This window comes from Somniosus microcephalus, chromosome 32, assembly GCF_052327205.1.
Source record: "Somniosus microcephalus isolate GS21.2 chromosome 32, FLI_Smic_1.0, whole genome shotgun sequence".
NCBI classification, from domain to species: Eukaryota; Metazoa; Chordata; class Chondrichthyes; order Squaliformes; family Somniosidae; genus Somniosus; species Somniosus microcephalus.
In genome coordinates this window covers 35,462,973-35,489,493 of record NC_141018.1, presented here as the reverse complement: position 1 = coordinate 35,489,493, position 26,521 = coordinate 35,462,973, and the positions used below count along the sequence as shown (strand labels likewise).

Below are 26,521 nucleotides of genomic sequence, written 5' to 3'. Positions count from 1 at the left end.
CATTATTTTTTTGAAGTCGGTCTCCGTTATGTGTGATGCACTATCGATTGCTACAAAAGACTGGAGATTGAGAAAGTAATAAACAGGCTTTTATTACCAAAGAACAGAGCATGCCTCTTGTGGTTGCCTGGTATCCAAAAGGGCTGGAGGCTTCTGAGCAGCGACCTTTATACCCAGCCATGAGGGTGGAGCCAGGGGCGGAGTCAGCTGAGGCATGCACAGACAAGTACAACAATATGCAAGAGTGAACAACAGTACTAACAGTGAACAACAATACTAACAACAGTGGTTTACCACAATGTGACAGCTGGTTCACACTCCGCAAATGTCTGTGACCCCAAACAGTGGTGTCGGCCAGGACAGCAGGGAACTCCTTGCTCTTCTTTGTATCGCGCCATGGGATCTTTTACGGGCAGCTGAGCAGGAAACGGGGCCTCGGTTTAACGTCTCGTCTGAAATATGGCACCTCTGACAGTGCAGCACTCCCTCAGCACTGGCCTGAAGTGCTCAAGTCCTGGAGTGGGGCTTGAACCCATGACCTACTGATTCCAAGGGAAGAGTGCGACCAGCTAAGCCAAGAAAATGCAAGCAACAGCTTACTGTGTACGTACAGTAACCGCAAACTATAGCTTCTGTTCTTTTGATGGGTACATCATTCGATGGGCTGATTGGCCTCCTTCTGTGCTGTACTATTCTATGATTCTAGTCACTATTCTATGATCTGTGTACAAGCAGTATTGGAATACATTGTGCTAGATGGACCAGAGTTTTCAAGTAACATTTAAAATATCTCTGCAGTAACGTTTGACTCAACCCATTGTAGAATTGATTTCTCCAATCAAAATTTTTCTCACAACTGGTTCCACCTGTGATTTAGTTCATAAAGACAGAGACATGCAGACCAGAATTTCCCAGGGTTCAATCCCTGGTCTGTGTTGTGCTAGCTAATTGAGGTGGAGGTAGCAGTTTGGGCACTAGGCTGCCAAGAAAAGGAATTGGCCATCCAGTAAGTAGCTAAAAAGTGTCCGTGTCTGTGTCTGACCAGTGGGGCCAAGGTCGAGTTCGGATGTGATCTTTTTACGCGGTCAAATATTCTGCTGACACTCGCTATCTAAGCTGACCTATGAAGAGACTGCATTTGGACAAGGTACTGGAGAATCACTTACAGCCATACTCCAGGACTGGGGGAAAATTGGATGGGGGTGGGACTTTAAAGAACGTCCATCTGCTGACAATTAAAACTTGAAGCTAATGGGTTATGTACAAAAGAAAGACTCCCATTTCTATAGCGCCTTTCACAACCACCGGACATCCCAAAGCGCTTTACAGCCAATGAAGTACTTTGTGAAGTGTTGTCACTGTTGTAATGTAGGAAACACGGCAGCCAATTTGCACACAGCAAGCTCTCACAAACAGCACTGTGATAATGACCAGATAATCTGGTCACAACTATTGTATTCAGCTGATCTGTTTTTTTTTATAAAGACTTCTGTTTAAGATTGAAAGTCTTAACCTATTTTTTTTCTCTCTTCTCTTACATCCAGCCCCCCGAGCGACAAATCCTGGTGGGGATTTGCGCAATGGCGAAGAAATCGAAATCGAAACCAATGACGCAGATCCTAGAGCGTCTGTGTAAATTTGAGTACATCAGTGTAGTGATATTTAATGAGGATGTCATTCTGAATGAGCCTGTGGAGAACTGGCCGGTGTGTGACTGTCTGATCTCTTTCCATTCCAAAGGTGAGAAATAGCACGGATGGTGACTGGAGTTTATTATATAAAAAAAATAGTGCCAGGCCTTCTGGAGTCAACTGGTTTTAGTGATTTACAAAAACATTAATTAAATGGGTGTTGGAAATAGGAACAGGAGTAAAAAGAGAAAGAAAGACTTGCATTTCTATAGCACCATTCGCGACCGTAGGACATTTCCAAAGCGCTTTACAGCCAATGAAGTACTTTGTGAAGTGGAGTCAGTGTTGTAATGTAGGAAACGCAGCAGCCAATTTGCACACAGCAATGTGACCATGAATGCTGTTGCCCTGGAGAGTGGGCATAATATGCTGAAGTTGAGGGGAAGGTTGACAGAAGTTTATCCTGGCAAATTGCTCACTATGGTGAAGGGTTTAAATGCTACGGAACACGGGTTAATAATTAGGTAGATGGGTGTAAGAATGGAGATTGGGAACTTGTATGGACAGTATAAATGAGTTCAAGAGACAATTAGATGTACAATATTTCTGGAGAAAGAAGAGATTGAGAAACATGGTGAGAGGTTGGGTTAATGTGCTAAGGGTAAGGTAAGGGTTTCTTGGCCCATCATGTCCGCGCCGGCCACCAAGCCCTGTCTATTCTAATCCCATTTTCCAGCACTTGGGAGCTTTAACATCCACCTGAACAGGAAGACGATGCCTTAATTTAATGTAGCTTCCAAACAGTGATATGCTGCTCTCTTTGTATTGATCACAGCAAAGAGATTAGAAACCCAAAACATCCTGCAACCCAAAACATAAAGCTGGTATTCCACAAATAATTTGAGTTTTTGGAACATTTAATTCAGCTGTCACCATTACCAATTACTTTAACTTCTACTTATAAACGGTACTATTCACCCCTCATTCCAATCATCCTGGCAAAATGGATTCACATAGATTCCATTCCATTCCATTCCACATAGAGACAATGGTGGAATATAAATAGCTAATTTGTACTGTGCCATTTTGGCTCAGTTGGAGGAGTTTCATCTCCGAGTCAGAGGGCTATGGGTTCAAGCCTCACTCCAGTACTTGAGTACATAACTGACGCTGACTACAGTGCAGTACTTAGGGAGAGCAGCATGCCACCTTTTGGAAGCTACGTTAAACTAAGGCATCGCCTTCCTGTTCAGGTGGATGTTAAAGCTCCCATGACACTTTTTGAAGAGAAGGCGGTTCTTCTAGTGTCCTGCCTCTCTCTCTGCTGTATAACTCTATGACTCTATGTGCAAAAGAATCCAGTAGATTTTGAGCTGATAGCAATTTTTCCTTGCTCTTTATTCCTCTTCCTCCTAGGTTTTCCTCTGGATAAGGCAGTGGCTTATGCTAAACTCAGGAATCCCGTTCTCATCAATGACTTGAATATGCAGTATTACATCCAGGACAGGTATGTGCCGAGAGTTAAAACTAGGGATTCTTCCATTTCTGTCGCAAATGTCACATTGCTGATGTCCATGAGCATCTATTTTGGATCTGAATTACCTGCAGTCAATTTATGCCGTCGCGATAGATTTGGTCTTTGGAATCTGAGCTTTCTTTGGTTCTGTATTGCACTAGCCTCAAATATTTTCATCCTTGTATTAAACCAGCCAAGGACCATTCTAACGTCGTAATATAATGCAACATAATGGTTTCCCATTCCCCTTCCTCAAGTGGCTTAATGGATTAGAAACACCATGTGATTGGCACTGAGCCATACATCCCAGAAAGGTCCCAGACTGGACCCTGGTCATGCAGAGCTCATCAATTTTTATTAAATGGTCAGAACGCACAGTTGCCCGCACTGTTCTCAAACTGAAGAGGGGAAATATTGGCTGACATTCTCGATCTTGACCACCACCACTGACTCTGCCTGAGGTTCATGTGCACGCCCCATCTGGTGGTGGTGAAAGGATTACGTTTTGCTATGATGGCCTCATGCAGTCGAGTAGACTGCTGGTGCGCACCCATGCAGAATGGGCACCTGGGTGAGGTACTGGAGCATTAGCATTGCCCGTGGAGCCAAACCCAACACTAGCCTCTCGTCCGCAAAGCAAGGGAAAATATTGGGGAGGGGGGGAGTTATTTAAAATTTAAAAAAATTGCAGAGAAAACCCTTGATAATTGTACTCTCTGCTTCTCCCAGGATCAGACTCGAGGGGCTGAATGCCCTACTTCTGTTCCTGCGTTCTCCATCTCCTCACATGCACACTTCAATTATGATGAATCAGAAAATGGCTTAAAGAACCATATTGATTTAAATTTGATTTTCCGGAGGCTGTTTTGATGTTGTAAATTTCATTAATAACTAATGGCTGGTGCGTCACCATGGAGTCCGGATAACTGGATCTGTACTTCAAGCTCCAATCTGATTCATGCATTAAATTGCCGTGTGTCTTTTGCATTGATTACTAATGTGTGGAAGTCTTAATGTAAGCAGAAAGTTGGCAGTTAATTAAATTCCAGTAAGAAACAAATACATATTTCATTGGATGTCTTGTTCGAGCTGAGCCCTGAAGGCATGTATGCGGGCAGATAGAAAATAAAACCAATAAAATCCAGTCATCAAGACCAGCCAGAAACACACAAGTACTTCTGCTTTCAGAGAGGGCGGCACTCCGCCCTCGGGGCCGGTTCTAATGGGTGCTCAGCTGGCTTATGTTGATGGATCTTGTTCAGTTTTGATAAAAAGGTCTACCTTAAAGGTTAGAGTACATCCTGTGCTGATTTATTCGCAGCAGTATTTGCATGCTGACATGAAAAATGAAGTTACTTATTTTGGTTTGATCCCTCGGGCAGAAGGTTCAGAAGCTGGTGCAGACTTAGTGATCGCAAAGTATGGGTAAAATGTCTCTCTCTCTATATGCCTCCTCCCCCCGCTCCCTTCTGGTGATCCGAACTTGTGCTGGGTCCTATGGCCCAGCTGGTTTCATGTGTGAGCCTAGACGGTGAGAGTCGGCAGGTTACTCTGCTGCCGAGTGCCTTGAAGCAGAGCCCAACCCTGTCCTCAGCTGGCAGCCCCATCCAGGCGCCTTTTCCATCGAGTTGATGAATATCAATCGGAAGTAGGAACCTGGCTGGCTTTCTACGTCCTCCTTTAGCTTCGGATGCTGAGGCCACTTTTTTAGATTGTTCCCACCACTATTCCTTGCTGAGATCAACCATCGAGCTGGGATCTACCTGGACTGTAATGTTTCAATTCCACACTGGCGGTGCACTTTGCAACATAGCCTTTGGAGTAGTGAAAGTCTTTCATTGGCGTTCTTGCTGCCTATTTCCAGATCCTGCAGAACCAAACACATTCTCAAATTGTTGATGGAACAAATCACTAATTTGAGCCGTCTTATGAAAGACTGAATATCTATATAATATGTGAAGAATCTTGCGTCTACGCACTGACGTAATAAAACTCACTACGCACTTGGTTTGAGCATAAAGCAAGGCTTTAATCAACTTGTTTCAGAACATGGAGGTCTAGTTGTACTTCACTAGTTCCTTGTCTTACATAATGTCCCTGGAAAGCTGGGGCCCACGCCCGAGTATTTATACTCCTTGGACAGCGCCACCAGCTGGCCGTCCAGTGTTATTTCATAAGTAGTTTCTTGATGATGAGATTTATAACACGCACATTCTATTATAAACGCCCATGTCCATGTTTATAACAGAAACTGGCCATATAAACTTGCCACTGTGATAACACCCTTGGCGGTCACAACTGTAGAGCACCCTGAGCCAATTATCCTTTGCCCTCTAACCCCACTTCACCTGAACACTTTGTCTGTCTTCATTCCCCTTGTGCAGCATCACATGAGATTAATATTTATAAAATATTAATAGAATTAAGATGTCAGACACTTCATAGAAACATAGAAGATAGGAGCAGGAGTCGGCCATTCAGCCCCTCGAGCCTGCTCCGCCATTCAATGAGATCATGGCTGATCATCCAAACTCAGTACCCTGTCCCTGCCTTCTCCCCATATCCCTTGATCCCTTTAGCCTTAAGAAATATATCTAACTCCTTCTTGAATATATTTAATGAATTGGCCTCAACTGCCTTCTGTGGTAGAGAATTCCACAGGTTCACCACTCTCTGGGTGAAGAAATTCCTCCTCATCTCAGTCCTAAATTGCTTACCGCTTATCTTTAAACTGTGACCCCTGGTTCTGGACTCCCCCGCCATTGGGAACATCCTTCCTGCATCTAGTCTGTCTAGTCCTGTTAGAATTTTATATGTTTCAATGAGATCCCCTCTCATTCTTCTAAACTCCAGTGAGTATAAGCCCAATCGACCCAATCTCTCCTCATACGTCATTCCTGCCATCCCAGGTATCAGTCTGGCGAATCTTCGCTGCACTCCCTCCATGGCAAGAACATCCTCAGATAAGGCGACCAAAACTGCACACAATACTCAAGGTGTGGTCTCACCAAGGCCCTGTACAACTGCAGCAAGACATCCTTGTTTCTGTACTTGAAACCTCTTGCTACGAAGGCCAACATGCCATTTGCCTTAACCGCCTGCTGCACCTGCATACTTCCTTGGAAGCTTTACTGAAGAATGTAATTCTCACCGGATACACTAGCAAATCAGTTTTTGTTTGAAAGTCTACCTTTGAGAAAATATGAAGCTGTATTTTCATATTTCACAAAAATCCAAATATAATGGCCTAGAAACGGGGCGCCAGTCTCGCCGGAAATTCAGTTTCAGCGCCCCAGACGGAAGCGCAGCGCTACTCGAGGTGCCCCGCATCCCTCTTGGGGCGCTGCAACTGAAAATTGCAGCGCAACGTGCCGCAGCGCCACACGCTGCGGCATGGCACACTGCAGTACTGCAGGCCTTCCTCCCCTCCTTAAAGGGGAGGGGCCTGCTGCAGCGCGATCGGCGATCGCGAGTGCCGGCAAAAGAGCCCAGCACCGAGGAGAAGTGCTGGGCTCTTGGGACACAGCTGGCACAACGCGGCCGGGGGGGGGGGGGGTGCGGGGGGGCTCAGGAGGCCGGGGACGGCGACGCGAAGAGGTGCTGGCAGGCGGCCAGCAAAAAAAATGGCCGTCACGCACCCCCGCGCCTCTACCGCCGCAGGTAGGCCCCCCTGAACCGGTCGCAAATTGCGACTGGCGTTAAAGCAGGGGCCGCTACCAAATTTCGCGATCGGGGCGCTGCGCACACCGATGACGTCATCGGTAGCGGCGCAGCGTTAACGGCTAGCACCGCCATTAGCGTCCCGCTAAATTTAGCAGGAGGCGTGGCCAGTGGCGCTAAACCCACTAAGTGCCCTCTTTGGGCGCTAACGGGTGGCGCAGCCCACTGAATTTCTTGGCCAATGACTTAAGATTTGCAGTTTTGTAGCAATCCTGGTTCAGGCTTCTTTCCTTCGCTCACACCTGGCAAGTTCCAAATGTACGGGTGCTACCTTAAAATAAGAATCATCATTAGCAGAAAACGTTCACTCCACATTGAGAGAGAAAAGACAGGTTGACGTTGCGGTTGCAAACTTTATTGGGTGTGGTTAGTGTCAGCAAATTGAAAAGGATGCTGCATAATTTTTTAGTGCTAAATGTGACTTGGGGGTATGCGAAACGGAGTGTGTTTCGAACTTTGAGGTGCTTAAAGTGGTCTTTTCTGGTCCTGTGCGTTCCTATGAAAAGACAACCTGCTTTTTCTTTGCTCCAGGTGCTGACTAACTTATTTGGCACTTCCAACCTTTTTTATTGCAGGTTATTTTTAATTCGTGGGTGACATGAATCAGTCATTCATGAAAGAAAGACTTATGAAATAATACTGAGCGGCCCACGGGTGGCGCTGTCCAGGGAGAGTATAAATACTCGGGCACGGGCCCAGCTTGCGCAGGACATTCTTAACAGGAACTAGTGAAGGACACAACTAGACCTCCATGTTGTGAAACAGTTGATTAAAACTTTGTTTAACGCTTAGACCAAGTGCCTAGTAGTTTTCTTACATCAGTGGGTTTCTATTCACGGTTAATATTCAGAAATATAGTGGCCGGTATCTGATAAGACATCAACATTTGTCTTTCTAGATTAAAGCGTTAGAATTGGTTGATATGTTTTCTTTTTACTTCTGCAGGAGAGAAGTCTATCGAATTTTGCAGGAAGAGGGGATCGATCTTCCTCGCTATGCAGTGTTGAATCGTGATCCAGACCGGCCTGACGGTTAGTATTGCCGTTTCTACAGTCACTCTTTACAGAGTGCAGTTGAAGGGACAAGGGTTAGATCTTGTTCTTGTACTTCACTAAACAGAGTTATTTCACAAAGTTCACTGCCCAGTTCATTCAGCACATATTATTGCTTTTTCCCTCTTGGAGGGAATGATTTAGCATAGAAATTTTAACATTTGACCTCTCTGCACCATTTTCGGTAATATATATGGGAGCAGAAATGAGCTGAGTTGTGGCTTTTAAAACGATTTGGATTGAAGGTTTGCTGTAACAGTTCATAGGATTTGGTTGGACAGGAAATTCCACACATCAGTGTTTTAACGTCAGATACCCAATTGCAAACCAGTTACAATTATTCTAATCTGTAGTCCATTAATATTATTTTGAAAGTCTCTGATAAACTTGAAATTTACTGCACATACGGCAGTGAAGTTTTAAATTTTGTAAAAATGTTTTCCCGTTGTGTTTAGCCATGATGCTCTGGCCGCCATGGTGTGGGTCAGGCTTGATGGACCAGCTGGTCCTTTCCTGCCTGTCAGTTTTGTATGTTCGTGTATGAATTGCTTAAAAGCTGCACTGGCCCACAGATGAAGCTCGTGCCCCCCCTCCCCGGGTCAAACATTTTTCTGTTTCTTTATCTGCAGAATGTAGTCTGGTAGAAGGCGACGATCATGTGGAAGTGAACGGAGAAATCTTCCAGAAACCCTTTGTTGAGAAACCCGTGAGTGCGGAGGACCATAACGTGTACATTTACTACCCTGTGTCGGCAGGGGGAGGGAGCCAGCGGCTGTTCCGTAAGGTACAACAGTACACAGCACCAATGTTCCCTGTAAATGTTTTTGGGGCCGCGCGGCCTATTCAAAATACCGAGCATGTGCGTTTTTTCCGTTTAAAAGCCGGCTGCGCGGGACCTGCAGAGTGCTGCATGGCCGCGCAGCTGAAAAGGTACATTGCACTGCAGTACTTCATACAGTCAGAGTCATACTGCGCAGAGGGAGGCCATGCGGCCCATCATGCCTGTTACGGCTCTTTTGAAAGAGCTCTCCAATTAGTCCCACAACCCAGCAGATTTCTCCTTTTCAAGTATTTATCCAATTCCCTTTTGAAAGTTACTATTGAATCTGCTTCCGCCGCCCTTTCAGGCAGCGCATTCCAGATCACAACTCGCTGCGTTTATAAAAAAAAAAAAAAAAAAACCTTAAAACTATTTAAAACTCCTCCCAACATTCTCACTTTGATGAAATCAAGGGTCGTCGCACCTGTCTCCCACTCTTAAGTCTGTCAGTTTGCCTCAGTGGGTAGCACCCTCGTCTCTGGGACAATAAGGTCATGGGTTAAGCCCCACTCCAGAGACCTGGGCACATAATCTCGGCTGACACTCCAGTGCAGTAACTAAGGGAATCAGAGGTGCTGTCCTTTGGATGAGACATTAAACTGAGAGCCTGTCCAGCTGGATATAATGGAAATATGGCACAGTTAGCATTCTGGAAAGATGTGACCAACAGAATTATTCATTAAAATTTAATTTAAATGTTATTGGTTGAGGGAGGAATGTTGACCCGGATATATTTTAGGCGTGCTTTTCCACAGCAAGAACTGTTTCAGATTAAATGTGATGTATTAGATGCCCGTTCTTTCACCAAGATAAACCCGCCCTCTCTGGATTGTCTTCAAGTTTCAGTGGGGAAGATAAAGGCCTAGAAATTCGGTGGGCTGTGCCACCAGTTAGCGCCTAAAGAGGGCACTCAGTGGCTTTAGCGCCACTGGCCGCGCCTCCCGCGATATTTAGCTGGGGCGCTAATGGTGGCGTTAGCCTGTTGCGCTGCGCCACCACCGATGACGTCATTGGTGTGCGCAGCGTCCCGCTACTGCCCCGATCGCGATATTTGGCAGCGACCGCCTCTGTAGCGCCGTTCGCAAATGGCGCCTGGTTCACGGGGCCTACCTGTGGCGGCAGTGGCGCAAATTAAGGTGGAGGTGCGGGGCGGCCGTTTTTTTCGGCGGCCGACTGCCAGCACCTCCGTCCCCGGCCTCCTGATCGCCCCCCGCGGCATTGCCGGCTGTTTTCTGAGAGCCCGGCACTTCTCCTCGGTGCCGGGCTTTTTTGCTGGCACTCGTGATCTCCGATCGCGCTGGTGCAGGCCCCTCTCCCTTAAGAATGGGAGGAAGGCCTGCAGTACCGCAGCGCGCAGACACTGCGGCACGTTGCGCTGCGATATTCAGTTTCAGCGCCCTAAGAGGGACTCGAGCCTCGGCCCGTGTCTCTCTTGGGGCGCTCAAGCTGAATTTTCGGCGGTCGCTACTGCTCCAAACGCTGCGCTAAATCCGGCGCCCAGGCGAGCTTGGCGCCTCGTTTGCGGCTCCACCCAATTTCTCCCCCAAAGACTTTAAGAATTATTCAAATGTTGGCTATTTTTCTGTGACTTTCTGTTTGAAAAGGAAATGGTCTACTTAATTATTAGGGCAGGTAAAGCCACAGTCATGAGAAAATACTGAGCACCCCTGTGCTTACTGACCTACGTTGACTCCCAGTTAAGCAATGCCTCGATTTTAAAATTCTCATCCACGTTTTCAAATCTCTCCATGGCCCCTGACCCCTCGCCCCTCCCTATCTCTGTAAACTCATCCAGCCCTACAGCCCTCTGGGATATCTGCGCTCCTCTAATTCTGGCCTCTTGAGTATCCCTGATTTTAATCGCTCCACCATTGCTGGCCGTGCCTTCAGCTGCCTGGGCCCTAAGCTCTGGAATTCCCTCCCTGAACCCCTCCACCTCTCTCTCCTCCTTTTAAGACGCTCCTTAAAACCGACCTCTTTGACCAAGCTTTTGGTCACCTGCCCTAATTTCTCCTTGTGTGGCTCGGTGTCAAATTTTGTTTTATAATGCTCCTGTGAAGCGCCTTGGGACGTTTTACTACGTTAAAGGCGCTCTATAAATGCAAGTTGTTGTAGATAAGTATGGATCAGTATGTGGAGGAACCAACCAGGGAGCAGGCTATTCTGGATCTGGTACTGTGTAATGAGAAAGGGCTAATCAATAATAATCTTGTGGTAAATTTAAAACGGAGATAGACAGTTTCCTAGCTGATAAGGGAATTAAGGGTTATGGGGAGCGGGCAAGGAAGTGGACGTGAGTCTAGGTTCGGATCAGCCATGATCCTATTGAATGGCGGAGCAGGCCCGAGGGGCCGTATGGCCTATTCCTGCTCCTACTTATGTTCTTAAAGGGGCCTTTAGGGACAAGTGATCATAATATGACTGAATTTTGCATAAAATTTGAGAGGATGTAGTCCAATCTGAAACTAAGGTCTTCAATCTAAACAGAGGAAACTACAAGGGTATGAGGGACAAGTTGACCATGGTAGATTGGGAGACTACACTTAAAAAGGTATGAAGGTGGACATACAGTGGCTAACATTCAAGGAAATAATGCATAATTTGCAACAAACATATATTCCTCTAGGGCATAAAAACCCAAAAGGAAAAGTGATCCAACCATGGCTAACTAAAGAAATTAAAGCTAGTATTAAGTCAAAGGAGGAAGCTTATAAAGTTGCCAGAAAAAGCGGTCAGCCTGAGGATTGGGATCTTTTTAGAAATCAGCAAAGGGGGACCAAGAAATTGATAAAGAAGGAAAATGGAATATGAGCACAAACTAGCGAAAAATATAAAAACGGAGTGTAAAAGCTTCTATAGGTATGTGAAAAGGAAAAGACTGGCAAAGGTAAATGTAGGTCCTTTACAGTCAGAGATGGGAGAATTTATAATGGGGAATGAGGACATGGCAGAGAAATTAAATAAATACTTTGTTTCTGTCTTCACGGAGGAAGACACAAAAATCCTTCCAGAAACACGAGAAAACCAAGAGTGTGGCGAGAATGAGGAACTTAAAGAAATTATTATTAGTAAAAAAACAGTACTAGCAAAATTAATGGGACTAAAAGTCACTAAATCCCAAGGACCGGATGACCTACATCCTAGGGTTTTGAAAGAGGTGGCCATTGAGATAGTGGATGCATTGGTTGTCATCTTCCAAAATTCTATAGATTCTGGAACGGTTCCTGCAGATTGGAGGATAACAAATGTAACCCTGCTATTTAAGAAAGGAGGGAGAGAGAAAACGGGGAACTACAGACCGGTTAGCCTCACATCAGTAGTTGGGAAAATGCTGGAATCTATTATAAAGGATGCAATAACTGGGCACTTAGAAACTAATAGTAAGATTGGGCAGAGTCACATGGATTTATGAAAGGGAAATCCTGTTTCACCAAACCTATTGAAGTTCTTTGAGGATGTAACTAGTGGAGTAGACAAAGGGGAACCGGTAGATGTGGTGTATTTGGATTTTCAGAAGGCCTTCGATAAGGCCCCACACAAGAGGTTGGTGAACAAAATTAGGGCACATGGAATTGGGGGTAATATACTAGCATGGATTGAGAATTGGTTAACAGACAGAAAACAAAGAGTAGGGATAAACGGGTCTTTTTCAGGATGGCAGGCTGTGACTAGTGGGGTACTGCAAGGATCGGTGCTTGGGCCCCAGCTATTCACAATCTATATCAATGATTTGGATGAGGGGACTAAATGTAACATTTCCAAATTTGTTGCTGATACAAAGCTAGGTGTCAGTTGCAAAGAGGATGTGAAGAGGCTTCAAGGGGATCTCGACAGGCTCAGTGAGTGGGCGCGAACATGGCAGATGGAATATAATGTGGATAAATGTGAAGTTATCCACTTTGGTAGAAAAAACAGAAAGGCAATGTGTTTCCTAAATGGTGAATGATTGGGGAATGCAGATGCTCAAAGGGACCTGGGTGTCCTTGCACACGAGTCACTGAAAGTGAATGTGCAGGTGCAGCAAGTCATTAGCAAGGCAAATGGTATGCTGGCCTTCATTACAAGAGGATTTGAGTACAGGAGTAAAGAAGTCTTACTCCAATTATATAGGGCCTTGGTGAGACCACACCTGGGGTACTGTGTACCATTTTGGTCTCCTTATCTAAGGAAGGATATACTTGCCATAGAGGGAGTGCAACGAAGGTTCACGAGATTGATTCCTGGGATGGCGGGACTGTCGTATGAGAAGAGATTGAGTAAACTAGGCCTGTATTCTCTTGTTTTCAGAAGAATGAGAGGGGATCTCATTGAAGCATAAAAATTATTACAGGGCTTGATAGGGTGAATGCTGGGAGAATGTTTCCATTGGCTCCGGATAAAGGGTCGGCCATTCAGGACTGAGATGAGAAATTTCTTCACACAGAGGGTGGTGAATCTTTGGAATTCTCTACCCCAGAGGGCTGTAGAGGCTCAGTCATTGGGTATATTCAAAACAGAAGTCGATAGATTTCTGACTAGTAAGGGCATCAAGGGATATGGCGATAGGGCCGGTGAATGGAGTTGAGGCAGAAGATCAGCCATGATCTCATTGAATGGCGGAGTAGGCTCGAAGGGCCGAATGGCCGACTCCTGCCCCTATTTCTTATGTTCTTATAATAAAAATGATGATTTGTGTAGATATGAAATAAAAACCTAAAATACTAGATGACGAGATAAGTTTAGATGACGAAAGCTCCTCGGACCATTTGGTCCCATTGTTCCAGAGCTCTACCACCTCCAGCAGGCTGTCCTCACCAGCACCATTCCAGCTGTAAATATTGCCTGGCAACTGTCCTTGTCTTCACAATCCTCTGGTCTTGCTGTATCTGAAAGCCTTGTTCCATGTGTATTATCTGTTTCCTGTTAAGCACCTCGTTATCTCTCTCTAAGGTGCCCGCAGTGGAAATCCACGTCAGAACAGTTCTGAAGTACGGTCCCCCCTGTGAAACTCCAGCATTTTCTGTGTTGGGCACCAGTAGAGCACTCTGGCTTGTGTAATGTTACCTTGCTTCACATTGTGACTTGTCTGCTTTGTCAGATTGGGAGTCGGAGCAGTGTGTACTCCCCCGAAAGCACCGTGCGCAAGACTGGGTCGTACATCTACGAAGAGTTCATGCCAACAGATGGAACCGATGTAAAGGTGCCGTTCACACTCCTCATTTTTTACACAGAGAAGAGATTTGTTCGTAGTTTTTGGTTTTATCAAATATGTAACTCTGAGAGAATCCAGCCATGTAGGGTTTCCTCGCTGCTAAGCGCTCTAGTGACAGCACTTGTAGGGAGTGTCCTGGTGGCTCCATTGAAAGCAGTGGGCGCTGTGACCTTGGACAAGCCTCTGGGTCAATCTGGGCCACCCCGGAAGCTGGGAAACCATGGGGGGAGGGGGGGGAATGACAGCAAAGTTCTCCGTTGCAAACAGGTCAAACTCATCCAGGCCATGAGGGCAGATATGAACAATGGGCAGCTTTAGACACGACTCCAGCACCATGAAGCCAAGATCAGTTTTCATGTTCTTTGACAAATAAAATACAGAACAACATGTATTTTTTTGTTTGAAAATACAACATTTAGCATTAAATGCAAAATGATAATCAGCCACTCAGTCGTTTGGCAGAGCTGCACATTCAGGTATCATAGGGTTACAGACTTCAGAATCCGAGTACATTGTTGGTATTGGTCATGGGATGGGGCATGTAGCTGGGCTCCTGGGCCACCTGATCTTGTCTGGATATATTATTGGGTCAATCACTATTCTTGTGCCTGGAGAGGGCGGTACTGCACTCCTAGCTTCTCAAGTTCTTCCTCATTTTGTGGTGAAATCCATGGCCAGTACAGCCTGATGCCTGGCTGATGGTGAGCAGGCAGGGGGGGTTGAGGGAATATGAATGTGTTTGTATACCGTGCGGGCAGGTTTGTAATGCCACTGCGCGTCACAAGTACGAGCTTTAAACTGTTGATACTCTTCTTGCTGCAGGTGTACACTGTTGGCCCCGACTATGCTCACGCTGAGGCGCGCAAGTCACCAGCTCTGGATGGGAAAGTGGAACGGGACAGTGAAGGAAAAGAGATTCGCTACCCTGTGATGCTAACTGCCATGGAAAAACTAGTCGCTAGGAAAGTCTGTGTAGCTTTTAAGGTTAGTTGGAAATCCAAGTTAAAGAAGCAGCATCCAATCAATGATCCAACGATGCCTGCTGTAGTATTTAGAATGTTTAAATACAACACACTGCAGTGATGTTTTAAAATGTTGCCTTTATTGTTGCATTTTTGGTAATTAATGTTCAAGCTAGTTTACATGTCAGCTGTGGCTCAGTGGGTAACACTCTCTCCTCCTGAGTCAGAAGGTTGTAGGTTCTAGTCCCACTCCAGAGACTTGAGCACAAAAGCCAGGCTGACACTCCCAGTGCAGTGCTGAGAGAGGTGCCGTCATTTGGATGAGACGTTAAACCGAGGCCCCGCATGTGTTGTCAGGTGGGCGTAAAAGATCCCATGGCACTATGTCGAAGAAGAGCAGGGGAGTTCTCCCCAGTGTCCTGGCCAATATTTATCCCTCAACCAACATCACCAAAACAAATGATCTGGTCATTATCACATTGCTGTTTGTGGGAGCTTGCTGTGTGTCAATTGGTTGGTGCGGTTCCCACATTACAACAGTGACCACACTTCAAAAAGTACTTCATTGGCTGTAAAGTGCTTTGAAACGCCCGGTGGTCGTGAAAGGTACTATAGAAATGCAGGTCTTTCACGTTGTACATTTTCCTCTTTTGGCCATATTGCCCCTGCTCTTTGAACTGTCACCCCTATCCCACAACCTTGCCACTTCCTCCTACGCTTTCAAATGCTTCGTAAGAATCCTTCGACCGGGCTATTTCCCCCCCCCCCCCCCCCCCCCCAGCTTTGTATCCTTCCTGTTCGTCGGCTAGGGGCTTCCCATCACCTTATGAAGCACTTTGAGATGTCTTTTGATATGGGAGGGGTGCAGGTTCTTCTCGGTGCCACTAGGCTGGCTGGAGGAAATCAGCCAGGGTTCCCACTCCTGGTCGCTATCCAGTCACCCTGCGAGTGTGGAGGTCGTGGATGAGATCTCGTGTGGGCTCAGCTGTGAGGCCTCCTGAGACTGAATAGCCTGCGTGCGGCACACTCCTGGATGAGATACAGGAGCACAATGGGCACCTGTGAAACCGTAAACCCTGGCAAGACACTGACACCTTTGGAAGAAGGGAAGAGTGGCAGGAAAAGGACACGGGTTGGGGGGGGGAAAGAGATCATTTAAAAAAAAAAAAAAAAGACGTTTGGTCTTGCTAAAGATTTTCTGCTGGAGTGTCGGGAACCCGTGTCTTTGTCAGATTCCGCTTGATGTGGAGCGGGCTGTGTTGATTCGTGTTAATGAGCACATTTTGTTTTATGTAGCAAACAGTCTGTGGTTTTGATCTGCTGCGTGCAAATGGCCACTCCTATGTTTGCGACGTCAATGGGTTCAGCTTTGTGAAAAACTCTATGAAATACTATGACGACTGTGCGAAAATCCTAGGGTAAGCATCAGCTAAAAGTACGTTTGAGCGGCACTGTACATCGACAAATGTGTTTTTAAAATGTGGAAGTATAACATTTATGTTGAGAAGAACGATCTGGTTTTACCATCTAGGAGTGGGTGGTAGCTGAGTGGGAACTACAGCTCAAGCAGTTTGGGGTCGGGTGCCAGGGAAGACACCAGGTCAGCTATAGGGTCAGACTGGGCAGGGCAGAGCCGAGAAGCTGGATTAAATGTAAAGGCTGAAATGGGCTGGAACTGAGCAAGTGGTTGTCCTGGGCTAGGCTTGGCAGAGAGATAGAGTAGGCTGGGACCTGGTCATATGGGAGAAGGTTTTGCTTAAAAGGGAAGAAAACTTACAAATATAAAGCTAAAAATAAATGTAGCAAATAGAAAATGGCTGTCACATCATATGTTCTTTTGTAAATCATGGTGCCCTGTAATTAGCGTGGACCAATATGAGGATCTAGCCCATGGTGTCCCATAGCATGGACCAGTATTGGGATCTGGCCCATGGTGTCCTGTAGTTAACATTGACCAATATGAGGATCTAGCCCATGGTGCCCCATAGCATGGACCAATATTGGGATCTGGCCCATGGTCCCACATAGTTAGCAAGGAGCAGTAAATGACTTTAAAGGCTCAGTACAATGTTACACTGATGTACAGTATTACAGACATAAGAATATTTAATATGCGTAGATCCTGTACATAATATCCCACATAAGGATGTATCACTCTAATTGTTTCCTTCTCAAGAGAACGAGTAGCTCCCCAAATTTAGACCGCTGTAGTCAATCTTTGTGTTCATAATGTCTTGTCCAGCATATCGGAGGTGTGACGTCCCCTGTCTGCTGCACGGGGAATGCACTGGCTTAATGTCTGGTCATTTCGCCTGAATTCTGGAACTTGGCTTTTCCCTGTAACTGTCGATGATAATGTCGAGCTAACGGCCCTCAATCGGTTTGTGCTGTGTTCCTGAAACAGGACTTTGCACTCAACGTGTCAGTGAGTATTTCACACGTAAAAATTCTGGAGACACTGCAAGAGGTACTTCACCTGCAGCTTGAGGCAGTGTCTGATGCCCCATTAATACTGAGCAGTGTTATTAGGAGGATGCAAGTAAAGTGTAATAGTGGTGTGTGAAATTTTGTACCATGTTCCCATGAACTGTGAAGAACATCCAGATTATAGATTTTATCCTTCCAAATGGAGGTCGTGCTGGGAGAATATTTTCAGTTATCCAACATTGGAGTGAAGTACTGGTTGTATACGTCTATCATTGGTGGTAGTTATAGTAGCAATTTGAGGATTTGAGGTGCTGGACTAAGAGCGTCGTACAAAAAACCTTCACCATAGTAAGCCTCATGGCTGGAACTGCTCCCAATGATGCATGTGCTGTTGCAGACACTTCTTAGTATAAACAAGCATGCATACACGGCCCTGGAGGCACAGCTCCCCACCTCAGGAGGTCTTTCCCTTCTTTTCCCTTCCCCGTGTTGCCGGCAGCAAGCACTGGAAGCGGAGGTTGCTCTATTGTTCTAGCTGTGGGCAGGCTGAGCTCTCAGACCAGCAACGTGGTGTTCACATTACCGACCTGTGTGGACTATCACCTGACATTGGGGATACCCCAATGTTGCTGATGGTCCTGTGGGACTATCTGCCACGTGAACAAAACTCATTTAGCAGCCGCACCGCTGGGCGTGACCCTGCGGTATAAATGGCATCAAACTCTCCAACACAATGGAGCAGCAAAGCAGCTGCTGTGATTGCTGGGAGAGGCAGAAGAGAGCATGCGCTTATTAGGGAGGTGGGCACCGCTCATTATATCCCCTGCTACCATTAAAAACAAAGCATTTATATGCTACCATTTATAAAAAAAAATAAAAAAAAATAGTTATATAGCTATTTGAAATAACGGGTAAATTAATTAAAAATCACTGGGCGTACGAGTTCATGTTTGGTTTCCTCTCTGACGCCCCAGGATTTGAACTACAAACAGAATGAATTCATGTCATTTGAACTTGGAGATTGAGCTAAGCCTTCAACTCGCTCTGCTGCCCGATTATGTCTTGTATTGTGAACCAACTTTTTAATTCCATCATTTAGTTTTAGTTTTGAGCTGTGCTGTGTTGATGTGTGATGATACTGAAGGATGTGAGAGAGTACTAATGTTTTCTGATGTTGATAAAGGGAATATTTAGTTTTGAATTTGATGCATAGATGATGATCAAAACTGGAAATGGGGAAATACATAGCGAGTCCATCAGTGTCTGAAAAGACGGGTTAATGTTTCAGAAGGAGCCCTTGGGTCGGAACCAACGGTCCCGTTAAGTTATGCGGCCACGCGGCTGTGCAGCGGTCTGGAGGTCCCGCGCAGGCCACTCACCGGCTTTTACATGGAAGAGACCGCGCGTACGTGAAAATTTGAATCGGCGGCACAGCCAGTTAAAGGGACCGCGCACAAAAAAAAAATTAGACGGAACATTGGTCGGAACTCAGTTTGCAACTCGAAACCTTAACCCGTCTTCTCTCTTTTCAGATGCTGTTGGGAGCTGTGCATTTCCTGCGTTTTCCGTTTTTATACATATTGTTCTAGGATTTATAAACTCGGTGCATGCTGCATCACTGTTTGGAAGCAATCAGATTGAGTTGGGTTTGTGTTTCTGTTGCAGTAATATAATTATGCGGGAGCTCGCCCCTCAGCTGCAGATACCGTGGTCCATACCCACAGAAGCTGAAGATATTCCCATTGTCCCAACCACCTCAGGCACCATGTAAGTCAAAGCTGTGTCAACATCAGCGAATGTTAAGAGAGAGATTTCTGGTCAGAAAGAGTGAGATCACCGGCCTATTTAAACACGTGAAGCTGTGTTTAATTTTCGGAGCAAAATATGTTTTACTAGAACGGTGCCGGGACTTCAGTCATGTGGAGAGACTGGACAGGCTGGGGTTGTTCTCCTGAGAACAGAGAAAGTTATGTGGAGATTTGATAGAGGTGTTCAAAATCATGAAGGGTTTTGATAGAGTAAATAAGGAGAAACGTGTTTCCAGTGGCAGAAGGGTTGGCAACCAAGAGGACACAGGTTTAAGGTCATTGGCAAAACAGCCAGCGGGGGAGATGAGGAGACATTTTTTTTTACGCAGCGAGTTGTTGTGATCTGGAATGCGCTGCCTGAAAGGGCGGTGGAAGCAGATTCAATAGTAACTTTCACAAGGGAATTGGAGAAATACTTGAAGGGAAAAAAATGACAGGGTTATGGGGAAAGAGCAGGGGGGAGTGGGACCAATTGAATAGCTCTTTCAAAGAGCCGGCACAGGCACGATGGGCCGAATGACCACCTTCTGTGCTGTATCGTTCTATGATTTTATGATGTTACAATACATTTTAATACCTAAAGAAAACCTGATGTGGAGATGCCAGTGTTGGACTGGGGTGGACAAATGTGAGAAGTCACACAACACCAGGTTATAGTCCAACAGCTTTATCTGAAATCACAAGCTTTCGGAGCGCTGCTCCTTCGTCAGGTGAAGTGGAGAGATGCATAAAGACACAGCTGTAATCATCTGGCATTATTCTCTGACTATATAAGCTGTGTCTTTATGCATCTCTCCACTTCACCTGACGAAGGAGCAGCGCTCCGAAAGCTTGTGATTTCAAATAAAGCTGTTGGACTATAACCTGGTGTTGTGTGACTTCTCACGTTTAAAGAAAACCTGGACTGGTTTGATGATCTGTATTGTGTGAAGGTTTTTTAAATTTTGCTTTTTTATGTTCTGATTAAAGTAAACCCATTGCGCCATGTGTTTTACAGGATGGAGCTGCGTTGTGTGATTGCAATCATTCGACACGGTGACCGAACTCCCAAACAGAAGATGAAGATGGAAGTCATGCATCCAAAGTTAGTGAAGATCTGCTCCGATTGCAGAGGGTGGGAGGACTGGTTGGAGGAGGAGGAGGAGTGGGAATGGCTGGTCACTCGAGGGCGACTTGCTCGTCAGTTTATCTCTGCCCAGTCGGTGAACCTCAACACGTTCCATTTCTAGCCGTGGCTCAGTGGGTAGCACTCACCCCTCTGAGTCAGAAGTCCCATTCCAGAGACTTGAGTACATAATCCAGGCTGACACGCCCAGTGCAGTACTGAGAGAGTGCTGCACTGTCGGAGGTGCCGTCTTGCAGATGAGACATTAAACAGAGGCCCCGTCTGCCCTCTCAGATGGTCGTAAAAGATCCCACGGCCACTATTTCAAAGAAGAGCAGGGGAGCTCTCCCTGATGTCCTGGCCAACATTTACCCCTCAACCAACATCACTAAAACAGATTATCTGGTCATTATCACATTGCTGTTTCTGGGAGCTTGCTGAGCATAAATTGGCTGCCAAAATCGGAGCTGTGCCAGAATTGGAGGAGCACCGAGATCTCCGAGGGCTGGAGAAGGTTACATAAGAGTTCTGTGAAAGGCAGTGAAAACACTGCCTTCTGAGCAATGACGAGTGTCAGGAGTGGCTCAGTTGGTAGCACTCTCGCCCCTGAGTCAGAAGGTTCTATATTCAAACCCCATGACAGGACTTTGTACAATCTGGCCTGACGATACAGGCATTGTTTAGCTTGCTCCAGATGAGCCACTAAAACCGAAGCCCGTCTGACTATTCTGCCTGTTAGGATGGATGTTAAGATCCCGTGGCACTATGCAAAGAGGTGGCTAGTTTTCCTGGTGTCCTGGGCAACATTCTTCCCTCAGCCAAGACAACAAAAACAAGTGATCATTTAGGGTATGGTAGTGTAGTGGTTATGGTACTGGACTCGTGAGTTCAAAACCCACCATGGCAATTGTGAAGTTTAATTCAATAAACCTGGTAGCATCAGAAAAAATGACCATGAATGTTGTAAAACCCCAACTTGTTCATTGATGTCCTTCAGGGAAGGGAACCTGCCACCCCTACCAGCCTGGCCTTCATGTGACCATAGTCCGCACTACACGGTTGACTTTTAATGCCCTCTACAGTGACCAAGCAAGCCACAACAGAGCACATACAGGCCAACTAAGGATACAGCCCTGCCCCAGCACCCCGACAAGTACCGTATACTTGGGAGTCCCCAACTTGTCCCCGACATACCAAGTATACCGTACCCCTGGTGGTTATGTTACTGGACTAGTAATCCAGAGGCCTGGACTAATGATCCGGAGACATGAGTTCAAATCCCGCCACGGCAGCTGGGGAGTTTAAATTTAAAATTTTTTAAGCTAGTATTAGTAATGGCGACCATGAAACGACCAGATTGTTGTAAAAACCCATCTGGTTCACTAATGCCCTTTAGGGAAGGAAATCTGCCATCCTTACCCAGTCTGGCCTATATGTGACTCCAGACCCACAGCAATGTGGTTGACTCTTAACTGCCCTCTGAAATGGTGGCTCACCAACTTCTCAAGGGCAATTAGGGATGGACAATAAATGCTGGCTTTGGCCTGTGAATGAATTTTTAAAAAATCCAGATGTGTCTTGATATTGTTGAGCCATGCAGAATGACTTGCTAAAACTAGGACTCTCCAGCGTTGAAAATAAACATCTCCAGGGATAGTCAGAGTGTGAAAGGCTTAGAGGGTGCAGAATTCTTAAAGTGCATCCAGGAGAGCTTTTTGAGCCAACATGTAGAAAGTCCTACAAGAGAGGGGGCGGTACTGGACCTAATTCTAGGGAATGTAGCCGGGCAAGTGGTGGAAGTGTCAGTAGGAGAGCATTTTGGCGACAGTGACCATAATTCGGTGAGATTTGCGGTGGTCATGGAAAAAGACAAAGACGGCCCGGAAATAAGGGTTCTAAATTGGGGGAAGGCCGATTTTAATATGATAAGGCAGGATCTGGCCAAAGTGGACTGGGAGCAGCTACTTATAGGAAAATCCACATCAAAGCAGTGGGAGACTTTCAGAAGGGAAATAGAGAGAGTACAACGCCAACATGTTCCCGTAAAGGTCAAGGGTGGGACCAACAAGCAAAGGGAACCTTGGATGACAAGGGATATACAAAAATGCATTAGGAAAAAAAGGGGGGCTTTTGGCAGTTACAAAAGACTAAAGACGGAGGAAGCCCTAGAGGAGTATAAAAAGTGCAGGGGCATACTTAAAAAAGAAATTAGGAGAGCGAGGAGGGGCCATGAAATAACACTGGCGAGCAAAATAAAGGAAAATCCTACGATGTTTTATAAGTATATTAAGGGCAAGAGGATAACCAGGGAAAGGGTAGGGCCCATTAGGGACCAAAGTGGCAATCTGTGTGTAGAGCCAGATGATGTAGGCGGGGTTTTAAATGAATTTTTTGCATCTGTGTTCACTATGGCGAAAGACGATGTAGACATAGAAATCGGGCAAGGGGACTGTGATATACTTGAACATATTAGCATCGAGAGGGAGGAGGTACTAGCGGTTTTAGCAGGCCAAAAAGTGGATAAATCCCCAGGCCCGGACGAGATGTATCCCAGGCTGCTGTGTGAGGCAAAGGAGGAGATTGCAGGGGCTCTGACACAAATTTTCAGAACCTCTCTGGCCACACGGGATGTACCAGAGGACTGGAGAACAGCTAACGTAGTACCATTATTCAAGAAGGGTAGCAGGGATAAACCAGGGAATTACAGGCCAGTGAGCCTAACATCTGTGGTAGGGAAATTATTGGAAAAAATTCTGAGGGACAAAATTAGTCTCCACTTGGAGAGGCAAGGATTAATCGGGGATAGTCAGCATAGCTTTGTCAAGGGTAAATCATGTCTGACCAATCTGATTGAATTTTTCGAGGGGGTGACTAGGTGTGTGGATGAGGGAAATGCTGTGGATGTGGTATACATGGACTTCAGTAAGGCTTTTGACAAAGTCCCGCATAGGAGACTGGTCAAGAAGGTAAGAGCCCATGGGATCCAGGGTGCCTTGGCACGTTGGATCCTAAACTGGCTGAGTGGCAGGAGGCAGAGGGTGATGGTCGAAGGTTGCTTTGGTGACTGGAAGCCTGTGTCCAGTGGGGTACCTCCGGGATCGGTGCTGGGTCCCTTGCTGTTTGCGATCTACATAAATGATTTGGATGAGAATGTAAAAGGTATGATCAGTAAGTTCGCAGATGACACGAAAATTGGTGGGGTGGTAAATTGCGAGGAGGAAAGCCTCAGGCTACAGGATGATATAAACGGGTTGGTCAGATGGGCGGAAAAGTGGCAAATGGAATTTAACCCTGAAAAGTGTGAGGTGATGCATTTTGGATGGACAAATAAGGCAAGGGAATACACAATGAGTGGTAGGACCCTAGGAAGTACAGAGGGTCAGAGGGACCTTGGTGTACATGTACATAGATCCCTGAAGGCAGCGGAACAGGTAGATAAGGTGGTTAAAAAGGCATATGGGACACTTGCCTTCATTAGCCGAGGCATAGAATATAAGAGCAGGGAGGTTATGATGGAGCTGTACAAAACGCTGGTAAGGCCACAGCTGGAGTACTGTGTGCAGTTCTGGTCGCCTCACTATAGGAAGGATGTGATTGCTTTGGAGAGGGTGCAGAGAAGATTCACCAGGATGTTACCTGGGATGGAGCGCCTCAGCTATGAAGAAAGACTAAACAGGCTGGGGTTGTTTTCCTTGGAGCAAAGAAGGCTGAGGGGGGACCTGATTGAGGTGTACAAAATGATGAGGGGCATAGATAGGGTAGATAAAGAGGAACTTTTCCCCTTAGTAGGGGGGTCAATAACAAGGGGGCATAGATTCAAGGTAAGGGGCAGGAGGTTTAGAGGGGATTTGAGGAGGAACTTTTTCACCCAGAGGGTGGTTGGAGTCTGGAACTCACTGCCTGAAAGGGTGGTAGAGGCAGGAACCCTCGCAACATTCAAGAAGCATTTGGATGAGCACTTGAAATGCCATTGCATACAAGGCTATGGACCAAATGCTGGAAAATGGGATTAGATTGGACAGGGCTTGATGGACGGTGCAGACACGATGGGCCGAAGGGCCTCTTTCTGTGCTGTATAACTCTGACTCTCTATGAGGGCCCCCTTAAAAGTAAACCAGAAGCAATACTTTCAGCTACACCAGGGCAGCAGAACAAAAGAGCACAAAGTCATGAAGGGCAAGTCTAGGATGGCACTTGGGAAGTATTTCTATACGCAGAGGGTGATCACCAGCTGAAATGGGGTTGGCAGCGAGAGTGGGTGAGACCAGAACATCAGAAGCAACTGGATGGGGAGATGGTAGGGTCAGCATTCTGGAGGAATAAAGTCAAATGGGCTGAAGCGCTTTCATCCAAACCTGTTTTGGTTAAAGGCATGTGAAATTGTGTGACTCTTGGGAGAGCAATGGCTATTTATTTGTTCTGTACAGCACAGTTAACATACAGGCTTTTTGTTGTGGACAGTTAAATAAACACATTCTTGTGGCCAAAGTTAATGCTGTAACGCCACAATATGGTTTCCCCCCTCAATAGTCACCTTAGTCCTTTTGAAAAGAGCAGATCCAGTGAAACTCTCCAATACTGATTTGCCCTAGTTTATCTGTTTGTAGGTTTATAACCACCTCAAAACAAGTTTTTAATAACTTTCATCAAATTACTTGGGTATAGAGAGGAAATTTGAGGTCTGCTGTAAATTAGATAACTTCCTTAGGGTTAAATTCGCCAAACTTAACTGAAATATTTACGTGCCTTTAAATTCATGCCTGACCACCTTTGACCTTTATGTGACAAACATTTCTTCTCATTGTAGGTTCTTTGACTTGTTTGAGAAGTACGAAGGCTACAAGACCGGCAAACTCAAGCTGAAGAAACCAAAACAGCTTCAGGTGTGGGTTGATTCTCGAGCACAATGACTTCCAAATGTTCCTTTGTGGGGGGGGACTCACTAAATACCAACCGGTCCCAGGGAACCACTGTAAATACCAAATGGTCCCGGGGACCCACTGTAAATACAGACAGGACCCGGGGACCCACTGTAAATACCGACAGGACCCGGGGACCCGCTGTAAATACCGACAGGACCCGGGGACTCGCTGTAAATACCGACAGGACCCGGGGACCCGCTGTAAATACCGACAGGACCCAGGGACCTGCTGTAAATACCGACAGGACCCGGGGACCCGCTGTAAATACCGACAGGACCCGGGGACCCACCGTAAATACCGACAGGACCCGGGGACTCACTGTAAATACCGACAGGACCCGGGGACCCACCGTAAATACCGACAGGACCCGGGGACTCACTGTAAATACCGACAGGACCCGGGGACTCACTGTAAATACTGACAGGACCCGGGGACCCACTGTAAATACCGACAGGACCCGGGGACCCGCTGTAAATACCGACAGGACCCACTGTAAATACCGACAGGACCCGGGGACCCACTGTAAATACAGACAGGACCCGGGGACTCACTGTAAATACCGACAGGACCCGGGGACCCACTGTAAATACCGACAGGACCCGGGGACCCACTGTAAATACCGACAGGACCCGGGGACCCACCGTAAATACCGACAGGACCCGGGGACCCACCGTAAATACCGACAGGACCCGGGGACCCACCGTAAATACCGCCAGGACCCGGGGACCCGCCGTAAATACCGACAGGACCCGGGGACTCGCTGTAAATACCGACAGGACCCGGGGACCCGCTGTAAATACCGACAGGACCCGGGGACTCGCTGTAAATTCAGACAGGACCCGGGGACCCACTGTAAATACCGACAGGACCCGGGGACCCACTGTAAATACCGACAGGACCCGGGGACCCACTGTAAATACCGACAGGACCCGGGGACCCACTGTAAATACCGACAGGGCCTGGGGACTCACTGTAAATTCAGACAGGACCCGGGGACCCACTGTAAATACCGACAGGACCCGGGGACCCACTGTAAATACAGACGGGACCCACTGTAAATACCGACAGGGCCCGGGGACCCACCGTAAATGCAGACAGGACCCGGGGACCCACTGTAAATGCAGACAGGACCCGGGGACCCACTGTAAATACCGACAGGACCCGGGGACCCACCGTAAATACCGACAGGGCCCGGGGACCCACTGTAAATGCAGACAGGACCCGGGGACTCTCTGTCAATGCAGACGGCTCCCGAGGATTCCCTTGGTCTAACTGCTAAACAATGGTTTCAGCTATGGGGAGCGGGGAGTGCAATACAGGATTCAGCAGACAGTGCACTCACGCAGTGTATGCTCAGCCCTGATGCA

At 46.6% G+C, this 26,521-nt stretch overlaps 1 protein-coding gene across 12 annotated transcripts in view; it reads left to right on the top strand.

Annotated features, from left to right (window-relative positions):
• Window positions 1-26,521, top strand: part of ppip5k1a (diphosphoinositol pentakisphosphate kinase 1a) — a 154,055-nt gene that overhangs the window by 28,747 nt on the left and 98,787 nt on the right. For all 12 annotated transcript variants that reach the window (XR_015074381.1, XM_085972417.1, XM_085972406.1 and 9 more), the window contains 10 exons: window positions 1,545-1,740; window positions 3,048-3,138; window positions 7,813-7,898; window positions 8,549-8,703; window positions 13,817-13,918; window positions 14,753-14,914; window positions 16,189-16,310; window positions 18,985-19,086; window positions 20,125-20,211; window positions 25,040-25,115. Coding sequence is in view for 11 of the 12 variants with exons in the window: in XM_085972417.1 (XP_085828543.1) it covers window positions 1,545-1,740; window positions 3,048-3,138; window positions 7,813-7,898; window positions 8,549-8,703; window positions 13,817-13,918; window positions 14,753-14,914; window positions 16,189-16,310; window positions 18,985-19,086; window positions 20,125-20,211; window positions 25,040-25,115 (1,179 nt within the window). In the remaining variant the exon portion in view is untranslated. The remainder of the gene's footprint in view (window positions 1-1,544; window positions 1,741-3,047; window positions 3,139-7,812; window positions 7,899-8,548; window positions 8,704-13,816; window positions 13,919-14,752; window positions 14,915-16,188; window positions 16,311-18,984; window positions 19,087-20,124; window positions 20,212-25,039; window positions 25,116-26,521) is intronic.